This window comes from Eulemur rufifrons, chromosome 15, assembly GCF_041146395.1.
Source record: "Eulemur rufifrons isolate Redbay chromosome 15, OSU_ERuf_1, whole genome shotgun sequence".
NCBI classification, from domain to species: Eukaryota; Metazoa; Chordata; class Mammalia; order Primates; family Lemuridae; genus Eulemur; species Eulemur rufifrons.
Genome location: NC_090997.1, coordinates 16225307 through 16239461, shown reverse-complemented (window position 1 = coordinate 16239461; position 14155 = coordinate 16225307). Strand labels below are relative to the sequence as shown.

The following is a 14155-nucleotide window of genomic DNA, read 5'->3' as shown; positions in this document are numbered from 1 at the left end:
CAACAGTCGCCCTCACACAGCCATAGCAGGAGAGGTAGAGAAGCTAAGTAGGTTGCGTCATGTTCTGAAAAAGTAATTCGGTGAAGAGATTTTCAGGAAGACAAAAAATGAGCTCCGTTTTTCAGCACTAGTTTCTGTTAACCAAAAGAGAGTTCCAAGAGGAAGAAATAGTGCAGTTGTCTGAGAAAAGCGGTAAAGCACTAGTGATCATTTTCCCAAGTTCAACACAACCACCAAAGACAGGTCGGCCTGATTCAGTGCATCAGCCTCCACGGGAAATTACTAATACCTCCACACCTCACTCATTACCTTCAACGAAGAGGGCCAAGGAAGGGAATCCTTACTGCTTTGCTTTTATATTAGCAGAGAAGAAACATCAATAAAAGCTAAATGATTTCTTCAACGTAGACTCAGAGCCTGCCTTTCCTTAGTGCAGTATGAGGTCGGGATGTCAATAAGGCCTAATTCTTCTGTGTCTAGTATTTGACCTTGTCCATGTCACCTTTCTAGACATTCAGTGTTCTTAACAGTAAAATGGAGGAAATAAGAATATATTGCTTGCAGGTTTTGGTAAGTGTATAAAATAACATAAGAGGATTCCTTTGCAAACTAAGAAGCACTATATTAACATGAAATTTTACTCTTGGGTAAGTTTATCTCATTTATTTTAGCACTAACAAGAAATACAAGAGATTGTTTCTATACCCTATTGTCTCCATTTTTTTTTTTCCAAATACATGGTGTTTTGTTTCATGAAATGCAAACTTTTCAAATTCAACCATATAGGGATAGCAATCACGTAGCCACAATATATATCAGCTCTTGGTTTTCCATTGTAACGGATGTAACATTGGCACGGGCAATCACATTTATTTATGGGGATGTGCATAGTTATACGTATAAGCATTTATGGTTAGGGTTACTTGTGAGGTGTTTTATACTTACATTCGAGTATGGTGAAAGGCTGTCAAGTACAGGAGGGAGTAGATTAGTAGATTGGTTCTGTGTTGCTCCAGAAGTCAGAACTAGGACCAATGGGTGGAGGTTACTGGGAGGCAGTTTTGTCTTAGTATAAGGAATAACATTGTAACAACGAAAGCAGACCAATCAGAGAATGGGCTGCCTTGTGCAGTAGTAAGCTCCCCGTCACTGGTCCCTGGAATTATTCAAGAAGAGGCCAAGTGGTCGTCTCTCAGGTATGCCTTAAAACAGTTTACCACATTACAAGGGAGAAAGGTCTACATGTCCCCAAGCAACCTTCTAATTCCAACAGTCTAGGACACTGTGTGGAGGGTTTAATGGTGCATCAGACTAAATGGTGAAACTATACTACTGAGATACAACCTCAGAAGAAGCTGGAAAATTTATACAGTTCCCACATGGAGTTACACCCTGCAATGATTCTGGCAGTAGACAGCATCATCTCCTTAACAGACACAAAGCCTGAACTCAAGAAAACATGTAAAAACAAGAGACATCAAGGTTTAGCATTCCTCAAATACTCCCAGGAAGTTTAACTTTTTGCCTTTCCAGCTATAAAATGTATAGTTAAATTTAAAGTCTAGTTGGTATGACCAAAAATAAGCTTATGAAAGAATTAGACTCTGATGTCATCCAGAATATGTATAATTGTATATTTTTTATCTTATTGAAAATTTTGATTCAAGTTATTTCTATTGGAAGTCTTAAATGTTTAAAAATGGAGATGTAAATTTTAAAAAAGAGAGAGAGAGAGAGAGAGAGTGCTAGATCATGAAGAGGATGATTCACGACCTCCCCCCGCATCCGTGCATGGCTTCCTTGGTGTTTGGAAACTGTAAATTTTAAAAGAGATTGTCAGGTCGACTCAATTTTTCCCACCTCAGTCTCCAGGCCATACTCTGACCCCAACCACTCTAACTGACAGATTGACAATCAAAGCAGCTTTATCTAGGTGGAGTCAATACTATTAATATTCCTTGGATGTGTCTGGTTCTCAGTATTAAACTTAAAGGCCCAAATGTATGTCTTTCAGGTTCAATAAATTCCCAGAGCCCCAAGAAGCAAAAGTACTAAAAATTATTTTTAACTAGTAGAATGGTCTAATCATTTAAAAAGAAAATTCTTAGGCTCTGAAAACTTACTACCAGCTCACCCCTACTAGTTCTCTCAGTCACTCATCTTTCCACCTACCATTACCACAAAAACATGTTGAGTGCTGTTTCTATATGTGTGTCCTTTCCTGCAGGCACAGCTACGTGACTCTCTAATTTGGAGGTGAACTTTTTGGAATTCCTCATCTCTGAAATCACAGGGAGTCTGAGTCCTAAAGGAGAATCATAAACAGCTTTTCTTATAATCACACTTACTATGTTGGGAATCAGTTAAACATCTTGAATCTAACATCCTTTCAATGCATTTTATTTCTTTCTTTGCACGGCAAAACATGGTGGAAGCTTACACACTATGTATAAGAAAATGATACTTTTAAAAGTTATTGTAGCCAAACACTGGACATTACTCTACAAGTAGTATTAAAAGAAACTACTTTGACATAGGTTCAAATCCTTAAACACATATTAGAACAAGATAGGCTATAACAGAAATACTCTTGATCTCTGAGTTTATTAATCATCTTTATTTATTACCTGTGTAAAATATGTACAGCTCTGACACTCAATCCACCTAGCTTTGACTATCAGGGAATGAGAAACCTGCCAACTTACCATAAGATAAATAGCAGATTTTCAGGTATCGATCCAGGCTGACGGCAGTCATGGTGATGAGGCTTCCACAGCCAAAGAAAAATCCCGCCCATCCATACCAGCGGCAGCCAATCCAGCCAAACACCCAGCGGTGGCAGAAACAAGAGATGATGGTGAAGGGCTTACCTACAACTAGAGCACCAAGCACGTTGTCAAGGGAAGTTCCCTCCAGGTAAAATTTCCACACCCACCTCAACTCACCCGACCCTTCCTCCCCTGAAACATATGTAGGGGTACATGAACACACACACCCCCCCCCTTGATTACACAGAATTTATAGATTAATAAAATTCTGGCAGTTATCTTTGAATAAACTGAGTTTGAAGCTACCCAGAGAGGTTTTCAGTCATCACAATAGCCAAAGATACTGAAAGGGTATAAGAAGAAATTTTTTAAAGTAATTATACTATAAAGAACTGCCTCAAAGTGACTCAGCTTCAGGGAGTTCAGGAGATGTGATTTCAGTGGGCAATTGACAACAATATAGTCATTTCTAATGTTTTATTAAAGCTATTCATTTGAAAGTTAAAAAGAAGGGGCAATGTATCCACAATGGAATCTCTGAGAGAAAATTTTCTCTTCAAGCACAACTTTTCCATGCTGATTTCCTCCATAGAGTGCCCAAGACTCCATTATTATTCCTCCCTCCAAAGTTAAACATTCAAGTGTGAGTGGTGAAAAGTATTCATGGGAAGAAGGTTTTGTACAATACACTTCAGCATTCACTCAACCTCAACAACCTGGTTTAGAAACTTAGGTTCTGCAAAACAATGATCCCATGAGCTGGTCTCCAAAAAAAAAAAACAGATAAACAAAAGTACTTACATAATCAAATAGTACTGGGCAAGTTTACCTGTTATACACACTTCCTGGCAGTCAAAATTCAAGGCTCTAAAAAGTTCCAAAAGTCAGAAAAGTAACTAACTTTGTGTGCCATAGCATTTTCCAAATATATTCCGCTATAGAACCCTACAGACATTACATTAATTATTCTTTAGGAAATGCTGCTGCACAGATGACAAAGTATGGTCTCATTTGACTAGGAAGCATTCTTTAAAATAAGACATCAGTCCTGAACTGAGGAGTAATCTGATGCAAAGAATTTTTATCTGTATGTGTACAATGTATACATCCCAGAATAGCTGTCTGAGTCTGATAATTCAAAGACTGATAGACCACTTTGTAGACACATGATTTAATAATTACTGTTTTTAACTCATTTGGTATATTTTCTTATTGTATTACAATATCTAGAATTTCTAGTACATTGCTGAAGAAAAGTGATCATAACAGGCATCCACGTTTTGTGGCTAATTTTTAAAAATGTTTTTAATGTTCTACCCTTGAGTATGACGTTTTGGCTCCCTTTTGTTGGGCAAGGAAGTTCTTTTCTATTAAGATTTTTTTTTACCAGAAGTAGATGTTAAGTTTTATTGAATGCTTTCAAAAGTTTCTTTTCTCACTGAATTTGTTAATGCGGGTTATTAATAAATGCATGATGTTGAAACATACATTCCTGGGACAAATGCAACTTTTTTAATAATAAAAACGTTCATGAAATTGTCTCAACCAATAGTGAAAGGAGGAGATGGAAGAAGGGGAGAATGAAGAAAAAGAAAAGGAGAAAGAAAAAAAGAAGATACAGATGGTGATTTAAATCCAACTCATCCTGTGCCCTCAAGTGGGGCATTTTAGAATCTGAATGTGTGGGGCATGAGATTCCTGTAATGAAAAAGGGAACTTGGTTTCTAACACCTTGTGCTTTAGGAGTCAAATGTCTGCAGAGGGGCTGGGAGGGGAAAGAGAGAGGTTATGTATCAGGGAAAGCCTTAATTAGGGAAGCAGTGGGAACTAATTGCTGTGAATTCAGAGGAGGAGGAGGTTGAATGGGACTCTGGAGAAAAAAGACTATAAAGTGCGCTGGAGGAAGAAGGCATGAGTGAGTTCCAAACATAGTTTTCAGAATAGCGTGGATAACTCTCTTGGAAATTTGAATTAGTCCTTTGTTTATTAAAAAATATAGAACATATTTGGTCTTTCACTATTTCCTTATTGTTATTATCAATGAATAAAAAGTATTTAAGAAACTCCAGGACATTCACAGGGAAGCAACAGGATGGGGGGAGGTGAAGAAGAGAGAAGAATACTAGAGTCAGAGTGACCCGAATGATCATACAGGGCAGCAACTTTCTGCTCCTCCGAATGTGTGTATGAGTAGGTAAGTGTGAGTGTGTCTTGAAGGAGAAGTCGGTAGTCATGTAGGGGAAGAGATATCAAGCAACTAGGTCTCCATCCTTCACCTTCTTTCAATCGGATCTTTTTTCATTTGTTTTATTTATTCAGCTTCTAAGTCAAGCTCTTTTTCAAATAAAAAATTCACTGTTTTAAAAAATTGCTTAAGAATCGTGTATTAAATTTCTTCATTTTAAGGTTGAGACCAGATTTCCATGTTTTTTTCTGTTTCAGTTTTTTGTTTGTTTTCTTTCTTTCTTTTTTTTTTTTTTTCTTGTCCTGTTGAGTTATATCTTATTCAAATATGGGATAGCTATTTCAGTAAATGGTAGGTTCAATCGGTTTACAACCAGAGCCAGATTTCTGGGATTTAAGCTATTTATTCCTTGAGCCTCTATTAGGGTTTCTATTATCATTATTTCTAGAAAGCATTCTTCTACTTTTATTGTATTCATTCATTTATTTATTTTAAATTTCAGAATATTATGGGGGTACAAACATTTTGATTACCTAAATTGCCTTTACATCACCCAAGCCAGAGCTACAAGCGGGCCCATCCCCCAGATAGTGCACTCTGTACCCATTAGCTGTGAATTAACCCACCCCCTCCACCCCCCTCCCACCTGCCTGGCACCCATGAATATTACTTCCATGTGTGTACCTAAGTGTTAATCAGTTAGTACCAACTTGATGGTGAGTACACGTGGTGCTTGTTTTTCCCTTCTACGTTTAATTCATACCCTGCAGCCCTCTCTTATTCAGGCATTGTATTCAATCTTTACCCTCCCAGAAAGAAAAACCCTGAGGAAGCTCTTCAAACCCTCCATCTGATCTACACATCAAAAGAAGTTTCCCTAACCTGTTGTTGGGAAACCAAGTAACTGATATTCGCAGCCTGCAGGTGCTAGCTCCCACCCCTCCCAGGTGTGCCCCTTCCAGGTAAAAGCTTGTAGGATTTCCCAAACATTTACAGAGTGCCTTCTGTAGGCTAGACACACATCTCCTCTAGTTGCCTAGACAGTGCCACACTCCAATCTTGCTAGTCTGGGACCCCTCACGTGAGAGCCTCCTAACCCTAGTGAATCTAACCCTATTGTCAGTGAGCAAACCAGTGTGTGAAAGAACTGTTTTTTATTCAACAAATATTAATAATTATTCAGTGCCTACTACGTAACAAGCACAGAGCAGGGCACTAGGGGACAAAGCGGAGATTGAGATTGACAAATTTATTTTCTAACAGGGAGAGCAGGGAAAAAAACAAATTTTAATATAAGATATGGTCTGCTAGAGGGATGGGTGGTGATTAGGGCTGTGAAGAAAAATAAAGCAGAGAAAGGAGATAGTCAGAAATTGTTTTACATAAGGGTGCCAGGGAATACTCTAAGAATGTGACATTTAGCTAGCTACCTGAATCAGTGGGAGAGAAGTCAAGCAAACATCAAGAGGGAAAAGATTCTAGGCAGAGGAGACAGAAGGCTCAAAGCCTTCAGGTGGGTGTCAGCTAGGTGGGTGCTGAAGGGAGCAAAAAGATAAGTGAAAGTGACCAAATGGAGTGAAATTAATGTATGTTGTGCCCGGGACCGGAATTAGCCAAAGCTATCATTTCAAGCTAGTATTTCAAGCTTCCTCCTGAAGCAGAGCTTTGGATGAATCTTTGGATTGTCCTCTAGAATGGCTCTCTCTCTTCCACTTAGTAGAATGCTTCTGAACCTGGCCACGCATTAGAAGCACAGGAGGGATTGTTTTGTTTTGCTTAGTTTTGCTTTGCTTTGCTTTAAATGTTAATGTCCAGGGCTCCAACACCTCAATCTTCTGTTTTAATTTATCTGGGGTAAGCCCAGGCATTGTACACTTTTTTTAATTCCCCGGGTTATTCTAATATGTATATGTGACTGGGAGTCATTGGAGCTTAAACAACAAGAATTAGGTGTTGAGATGCCAAAGGTCTGGCCTCTAGGAAGTGCTGTTTCCAGGTGCTTATAATGGAATGTAGCTGAGTAAGAAAAAAAAATAAGACACTTTTTTAGGTTTATTGGAAGGAAAAGTGTATTATAGATGCTCAGAAGTTGAAAACATGATCTGGGTTAGAGAAAGCTGTCACATGGATGGAAATGGTTCCTGGTGAGTTATTCTAAAGGCATAAGCAGAGTAATGAGGTGGTTTGTGCAATTCTAGAGCAGACTTGCTTGGGTGGAAGCACTTTCAATGTATCAGACCAATCAAGGACATTTTTATTCAGTGTCTAATTCAGCCTTATGCATGAGTCTGGTATTATTCATTGCTGAAGGATTTAGCTGAAATGACAAGTTTCATTCAGACATTTTATGCTCAGTACCAGGTAGAGAACCTTCAGTGGCCAGCTGGGTGACCAGGGAAGCTATCATTCATGTTGAGACACCGCCATCACGTGGCAATAGGCAAAATGGCAGCCACTTTGCAGCCTTGCAAATTCCGTGAAGTTCCTCCTATTTTCACAGAGAGGGACCTGGCCTGTCAGCCTCCTCTTAATGTACGTGTGCGTTTTCCATAAGAGTTCATGATATTAAGCCTGTCTACTGAGTAAAGTCTTCCCAAGTAATCATCCAAACCCTCAGTAACAGGGCACCACATCTACTGCTATGTGACAAATAGTGACTGAATAGAGTATTATAATGGGGACTTGTTTTTAGTTATCAGCAGTGGCAGAAATATCCACTGAAGAGAGATACAAATATCAGAAAACAAATTTAAGAGGAGGCTTTCTCCCTTTTAAAAAGTAGGAATTGCTAAAAGCTTTCTAGTGGTAGGGGGAGCTGATGTATACTGTTCAAACACAATTTCTCCAACTGTCCTCACTTACGCCTGTAAGCTAAATAGCAGATGTTGGGATCCAAAGACATATTACAGTACATCCAAGGAACCCTGGGATTTTATGGGAAAAGGCAAAGGGAGGTGACTTACCCCAAAGCATTCATATTTTTAAAAATGAATTATCATTAAAAAAATTTTATTCCAACTCCTCCTTGCTGGCTTATGGGTGAGTGTGTGTGTGTGTGTGTGTGTGTGTGCAGCCAAGTTTGAGAACCTTTGAACCAGAAGCTTTCTACACTTGCAATCAGTCCCTAAGTCATGGCTAAATATGTCATTAGCAGGGCAGCTCTTCCCTCTTCCTATATTCCCCTCTCAACTGTCTTCAACTGTCTGTCATTTACCCTTCAAGACCCCACTCCCTTGATGTTTATTTTAACCAGACTTCTGCACAGTTGGAGGGGTGTAAAGGAGCGCAAAACAGTGACCTGGAGTCTGCCTGGAAATTTCTGATTTCTGAGTCATTTTGCCTACTGCACTTTGAGGTGTCTAAGGTATCATGTATTATTCCAAATTGTATCTTTGGCATCTAACATGTCTGGCACAGAAAAAAACTCAGTAAATGTTAAATGAATGATCTCTTTATCCAGACCACACTCCATCGACTTACCACAACCTCTGTAAAGGTGATCTGTGAAGTCAGGAGCAAAAGGAGATGTGGGTAGGGGTGACCTCTGACCAGGAAGTGCTTTAGGATGGGGAGTAGTTTAAACCCACAAAGAAGGAACAGCATGGTTGTGTTACCTGAAATCCCCAGATCACAGACTGCTAAATTGATAGTCATTATTTCTGCAGGTCTCAGCTTCTTCTTTCGTCTAGAAGACATATAAAGGACATACCCATTTCCAAATGTGGACAGAATCCCTACAAGGAAAAATAAAAATTCCCATCATTAAAACTAGGATTTAAAGTTCACCGGGATATGAAACACTTCTCAATTTCAAAAATGGACACCATAGATTTAGAGGGTCGTGAGAGGACTCTAAATAAAAATCTAAGTTAAGAAGATGAAATAAAAAGCATGAGTTGTGAGTGACAGGCAAGGGATGGGTTGCCTCCAAAGGGACAGGAGTCAGGGATTATAAGGCTGAACTTACCCAGGAAAAGGAATGGCTACCTTCCCAGCGAGGCTCAGGGGGTCAGTTCTTGTACTGGCCCCCAGGGTGGAGTATTTTCCTCAGCCATTTTTATAGATTACTGGCTTTATAGAACTCCCTCCTCCTGATAAGTAGGGTTAGCCCCTTGGCTCTTGATAAGTTGTGAAGATGAAGCCAACCAAAGAAGGTGCCTTCAGTATCACTGCGGACTCCTGAGGGAGCACCAGCATTCAGGAGAGGCAGGGGCCAAGTAACACTGCCTTAACCCCCTGCAAGGAAGGGTTCATCTCCCAGAGACAGAGCCCAGGACTTCTGCCTGCCAAGGAGACGTGGACACTGGGTGTCTGGCAGATAGGACAGCCTTCAGCTGCTGCTGAACTAGGTATCAAGGGTAAGTGGATGACAATTGATAACCTGGGCACTCCCCCTCCCACCAAGGGGAGAGAAAGTGACCCTCAACCCAACAGACCTACCAACAATGACATAAGTGTGTTCCCACTTTTTCATCTCCTTTTATTAATGATGAATTGGTGTTGGCATTACATTGAAACTGTTCAAAAGTTCTGACAAACCCAGTTTACATCCAAAAAGACCCAATCCCTACTGACTTTATTTAAGAAAAGAATACACCTACTTCCATAGCTTAACATGTAGAGTAGATTTCTTCAGGAATTCTTGCTTCATAGTGTAGCTGTGTATAAATGAGAATCTGGTACAGCTGCCTTTAGTAGTAAGGAATAAGGAGAGTATTAACAGGAGAAACCCAGATTTTTCTATTTTAATTTCTACTTCTCCACCACAATTCATTTTGGGGCCAAGGAAAGAAATGTGTGTTTCAGCGGATGGTATGAAACCACCAGGAACTAACTACATTGTGCTCTTAAGAAATTCTGACTCCCTGGAGTCAGTGCTGCTTAATGGTCCATTAAAACCTCTTTAGCTTTCTTAAAGTAGAAGAGGAGGAAAAATAGAAGAGAGATGGTGTTCTAGAGCAAACCAACTACAGTGAAACTTCCATCTCGTTAAAGGAAACCAATTTGCATGGCCCAATGGGATAGTAAACTGTGAAAACATGGCTTGAAAAATTATTAAACTAATGCCACCTACTTTGCATCCAAAAACAATAAAAACAATAAGTATGCATTTAGTTTTTGATACATGAAGCTCATTTAAACACCCTTTATCTGTCTACATCTCTTCGGAGAATATTTGTTTTCTTAACTTTAATTTCCTTCAATTTTTTTCACTAACCCTGCTTCATAGGGTTTCATCCAGTGCCCAAAGAATTATCAAAAAATAGTCAACTCTATTCGCTGCACGTAAATTATTCCCACAAGCAATCTTATCTATAGATGAGTGCCAAGAGAAAGCAAATTTATTTCTAATTCTAGTTCAAGGAAAACAAGATTAAGAAGATAAAGACTAAGGCAGGGCCATTTTTAGATTATTAAAGTCCTAGATCTTTTTATAAAAACAAAAAAAATCTCATGTTGTTAATAAACTAAGTATTTACAATAACAGGAAAAGAGTAGAAGGTGGAAAATTGGTCTCTAATTTATTTCTCATGCATTCCAAACTCACATTTATATTTCTAACTTCCAGTTTTCTGTAAGATGTCTAGCATTTCACAAAGCTCACCAATAATGTTGTTCCTCCTACTCTCTGGCTCCTTAAAGGAATCTGGGCACATCCACACAAGCCTATGCTAGGCGGGTAAAAACTAGACCTGGTGGGTCTCGGATCAATCCCAACCTCCTCAGCTGACTCCACTCTTCCCCCTGAGTGACTGTTCTGAGACATACCTGTGGCTTCACCACCCAGCACCCTGATTCACCTGCCATTCCCCTTGTTTGGGGAATCTTTTTGGACCTGTTTTTCTGGCTCCATCTCAGCAAGCCCATTTGAATATGACTGTGAATTTGCTTTCCAATCCCACCAGCACCAGGTGGGAAATTCTCCTGATGTCCCCTCTACCCACCCTGGTTGCCTCTCTTTCCTAGCAATCCATCATGCTGAGACTGGGAATGGACTAATATTCCTCCCTATTTTGTGTCATTTGGAGAGATTGGTCAAGTTAAAGATACTATTTTTGAATATGTTCCTTGTGACTGAGGTATATTAAATTCCATTTATAAGACGCTTATTTTTCTGCCTTTTCTGATTATTGAAAGTACTTAAGTTTAATAAAAATGCAATGTGGTTTTCACTATATGATAGCCTGTGTTCTGGCAGAGCGTGTGCCCCTTTTATTCACTGCTCTATTCCTGGCAATTTAAAGCAGTGGCAATGAGTGCGTGCAAAATATATATTTATGTTGAAAGGACACAGGGGTCCATTCATAAGAAATAGAATTTAAATTAGTAAATCACTAACTAACAATAAATACAAAGACCCGGGGAATCACTTTGCAGCAGAATTTGATCCAAACTCATGGATTCCTTTTGCTTCAAGCACTGACCATAGCGGGATATAAAGACTTTTCTAATGAGTTTTGCTAATTTCAGGAGGTTAAATGAAACTCTTAGCCAGTAATAAATAGATAAGAGAGGAAGAGATAGAGAGAAAAGGGGGGGATGGAGGAAAGAAGGAAGGAAGAGAGAGAGAGAAATGAAGAGAGGAGAGAGAGAGAGAACAAGCTTGACTCAACATCTGCAAAGATTAAAGGCAGACGAACCTAAAGGCATAACCCACCTGCACACTGGTCACCCAAGTCTAAAACAGCAATTTTAAATTTAAGGAAAGTATTGTGGTTAAATGCTAATTATCTAGATTCATGCTGTCCAAAAGAAATATAATGTAAAAAAGAAATGCAGGTCACATATGTATTTTAAAATGTTCTGGTAGCAACTTAAAACAAGGTAAAAATGTATACGTAAATTAATTTTTAATAATATATTTTATTTAACCTAATGTACTCAAAATACTGTGGGTTCAATGTTTCATTTAATTTTTACAAAATTATTAGTGAGATATTTTATATGATTTTTTTCTTACACTAGGTCTTCAGTATCTGGTGTGTATTCACACTACAGCACATCTCAGTTTGAAAAAGTCACAGTTCACCTGTTCAGGAGCCACATGTGGCCACCTGCATTAGATAGTGCCATCTGGAAGCAGATGCACACCTTTGTGGATTAGGAACAAAAATATTTTGAACCTGGACTGACTTCCACTTATCACCAATACATTTTTTCACCTCTCATCCAAATGAGTCAGCTATGCTGTCGTGATGCAACTTTACTTCCAGGTGAAGTAAACTCCGTGTGTCTACCATCACCACGGCATCAAACTACGCTCACTGAACTCAGAAGAGGCTGAACTGGATTATTTCTAAGGTCCACTCTGAGACTAAAATCTTATGATTATATCAAAAGCATTTTTAAAAAATGAAAGCACTCTGTTTAAATATCATTATCATTAATTTTGGTATTCAGAAGATAAACCTACTACCAAAGTAACCAAAGTGAAATACAGTCTCAAGATAAATAATTTTCCTGTAAGAGTTCTTTGGATTATCAGTGGAATATTTATGTCTAGTAATAAAGATAAGTCATGTCTAAGAAACATTTATTGAATGCCGTAATTCCACCCCATATTCTGCCTCCCTCCCACTCTCCACCTCCACTAAAATACCCACTTAAGTATTGGAATCTTTTTGCAAAATCAGCGTATCAGCCCATGAATTTTCTAAGCGCAGCCTTTGCACAGAAGAATTAAGGAAACTTACCAATTATTGTTAGGTAAAAGCCAGCCACTAAATCCGCTTCCCAGGAAAGTTTGGAAGCAAAGGGGTCCCCGTCTCGAAGGTAGTGTGGCAGGCGCTCATCCTGGGGCAGGGCAGTGTGGTTTAACGCCATGCTGTTCTCAAGCCACCAGGAGTCTGAAAAGCAAATCGGTAGAGATCTCAACACACCTGAACAAGCCACTTTAAACCATCTGGTAACTGTGGCTCCTGTTTTAAAACAAAAAAGCAAATTCACAGGGTTATGCATGATTCTTTAATTAATAACTGCTGAAAATTTTAACATTTTTCTTCAATAATCCAAATATATCAATACTCTGTTATTCACTTTACAGATTATCCAAGCCTGCATTTTCTCCTCTTCCTCATGGCACCCTCTTCAAGCCAGATCACACCTCCCTTGGGTGGACAAGAGGTTGTAGGTCAAACTGTTCATTTTACTGTTTCTTAGTAATTTTTGTAAAGGTCTGAGCTAGGGAAAGATATTGTAGGGAGTGTGCACACTATTTTTTAATTTGTCAGACTGTAGTATTTTTTAATTATCCAAATTGCCCAGAAAAGCATCTCCAGCAGTAATATGTTCAGTGAGCTTCAGAGTTTTGCTAAGGAAAGACATCGAGCATTGAATACAAAAGAACATAAACGGTTCACAAATGAAGCTAAGAGCTAGAAGCTTGTCAAGGTTATCTTGAAATTTGAAGTCATTTAGAAAAGAATTCAAGCTTGATTGTAACTCACAAGGCTCATTTATGAGAAGATTTGGTTTTTGAGTTTCCTAAAGCAGAACGCAACTTCATTATTTCCCACCATTGCCCCTTCAAATCCATTTTCTCAATTTGCTCATTTATGGACCGGGCTAAAATCTTGAACAATAAGGAACTCCCCAAACACACAGGTCTTTGTACTGTTTCTATTGAATGTTTATTTTAAAAAGGTTTACAAGAATTCTTTGGTGGGCTCTCTGCAAAAATAAAAGTCATACAATATCCCTGATACTGAAACTTGGAGTTGTGTGTTGTTCCTGAGATAAAGTATGCTGCTGATGTCTTAGCCTCCTCTGGAATGATTACTATTTGTTTTGAACGTTTCCATCTCTTTTGAACTTGTTTATTTCAAATGGAACCAATAGATGTCACTGTTCAGCCCTTTAGGAAACAATTCGGGCCGTCATACATCAGACTGCAAGTGGAATGCAGAGTCCTGTGTGTCTCGCAGGTGGTGACACGGTGATCCGCAGATATCTAAAGATGTAACTTAACTTTGCAAAGGAGACAGACTTAACCCCTTCCTAACTTCCAGATTACAGCTTACAGTTAGGAAGGACTTTCAAGGGATTTGTGACCCTCTCAGTGGCCATTTGGTTGAAACTACTGTCTACTTCTACACACAGTTTGAGGACAGTCACATGGTTAAGGTCCATTAAAACTCCTCCCTGGGAGCTATCGAAAGCTCCAGGAGAAACCTCTGGCAGCCAACCCCACTCCATCTCAAGA

The 14155-nt window shown here is 39.0% G+C and overlaps 1 protein-coding gene across 1 annotated transcript in view; it reads right to left on the bottom strand.

Moving 5' to 3' along the window:
* The window catches only part of OPN5 (opsin 5), a 33758-nt gene extending 20981 nt beyond the window's left edge, over positions 1 to 12777 (bottom strand). The window contains exons 1-3 of the mRNA XM_069488814.1: positions 12648 to 12777; positions 8568 to 8687; positions 2706 to 2876 (exon numbers count right to left, since the gene is read on the bottom strand). Of these exons, the coding sequence (XP_069344915.1) occupies positions 2706 to 2876; positions 8568 to 8687; positions 12648 to 12777 (421 nt within the window). The remainder of the gene's footprint in view (positions 1 to 2705; positions 2877 to 8567; positions 8688 to 12647) is intronic.
* Positions 12778 to 14155: the final 1378 nt, after the last annotated feature.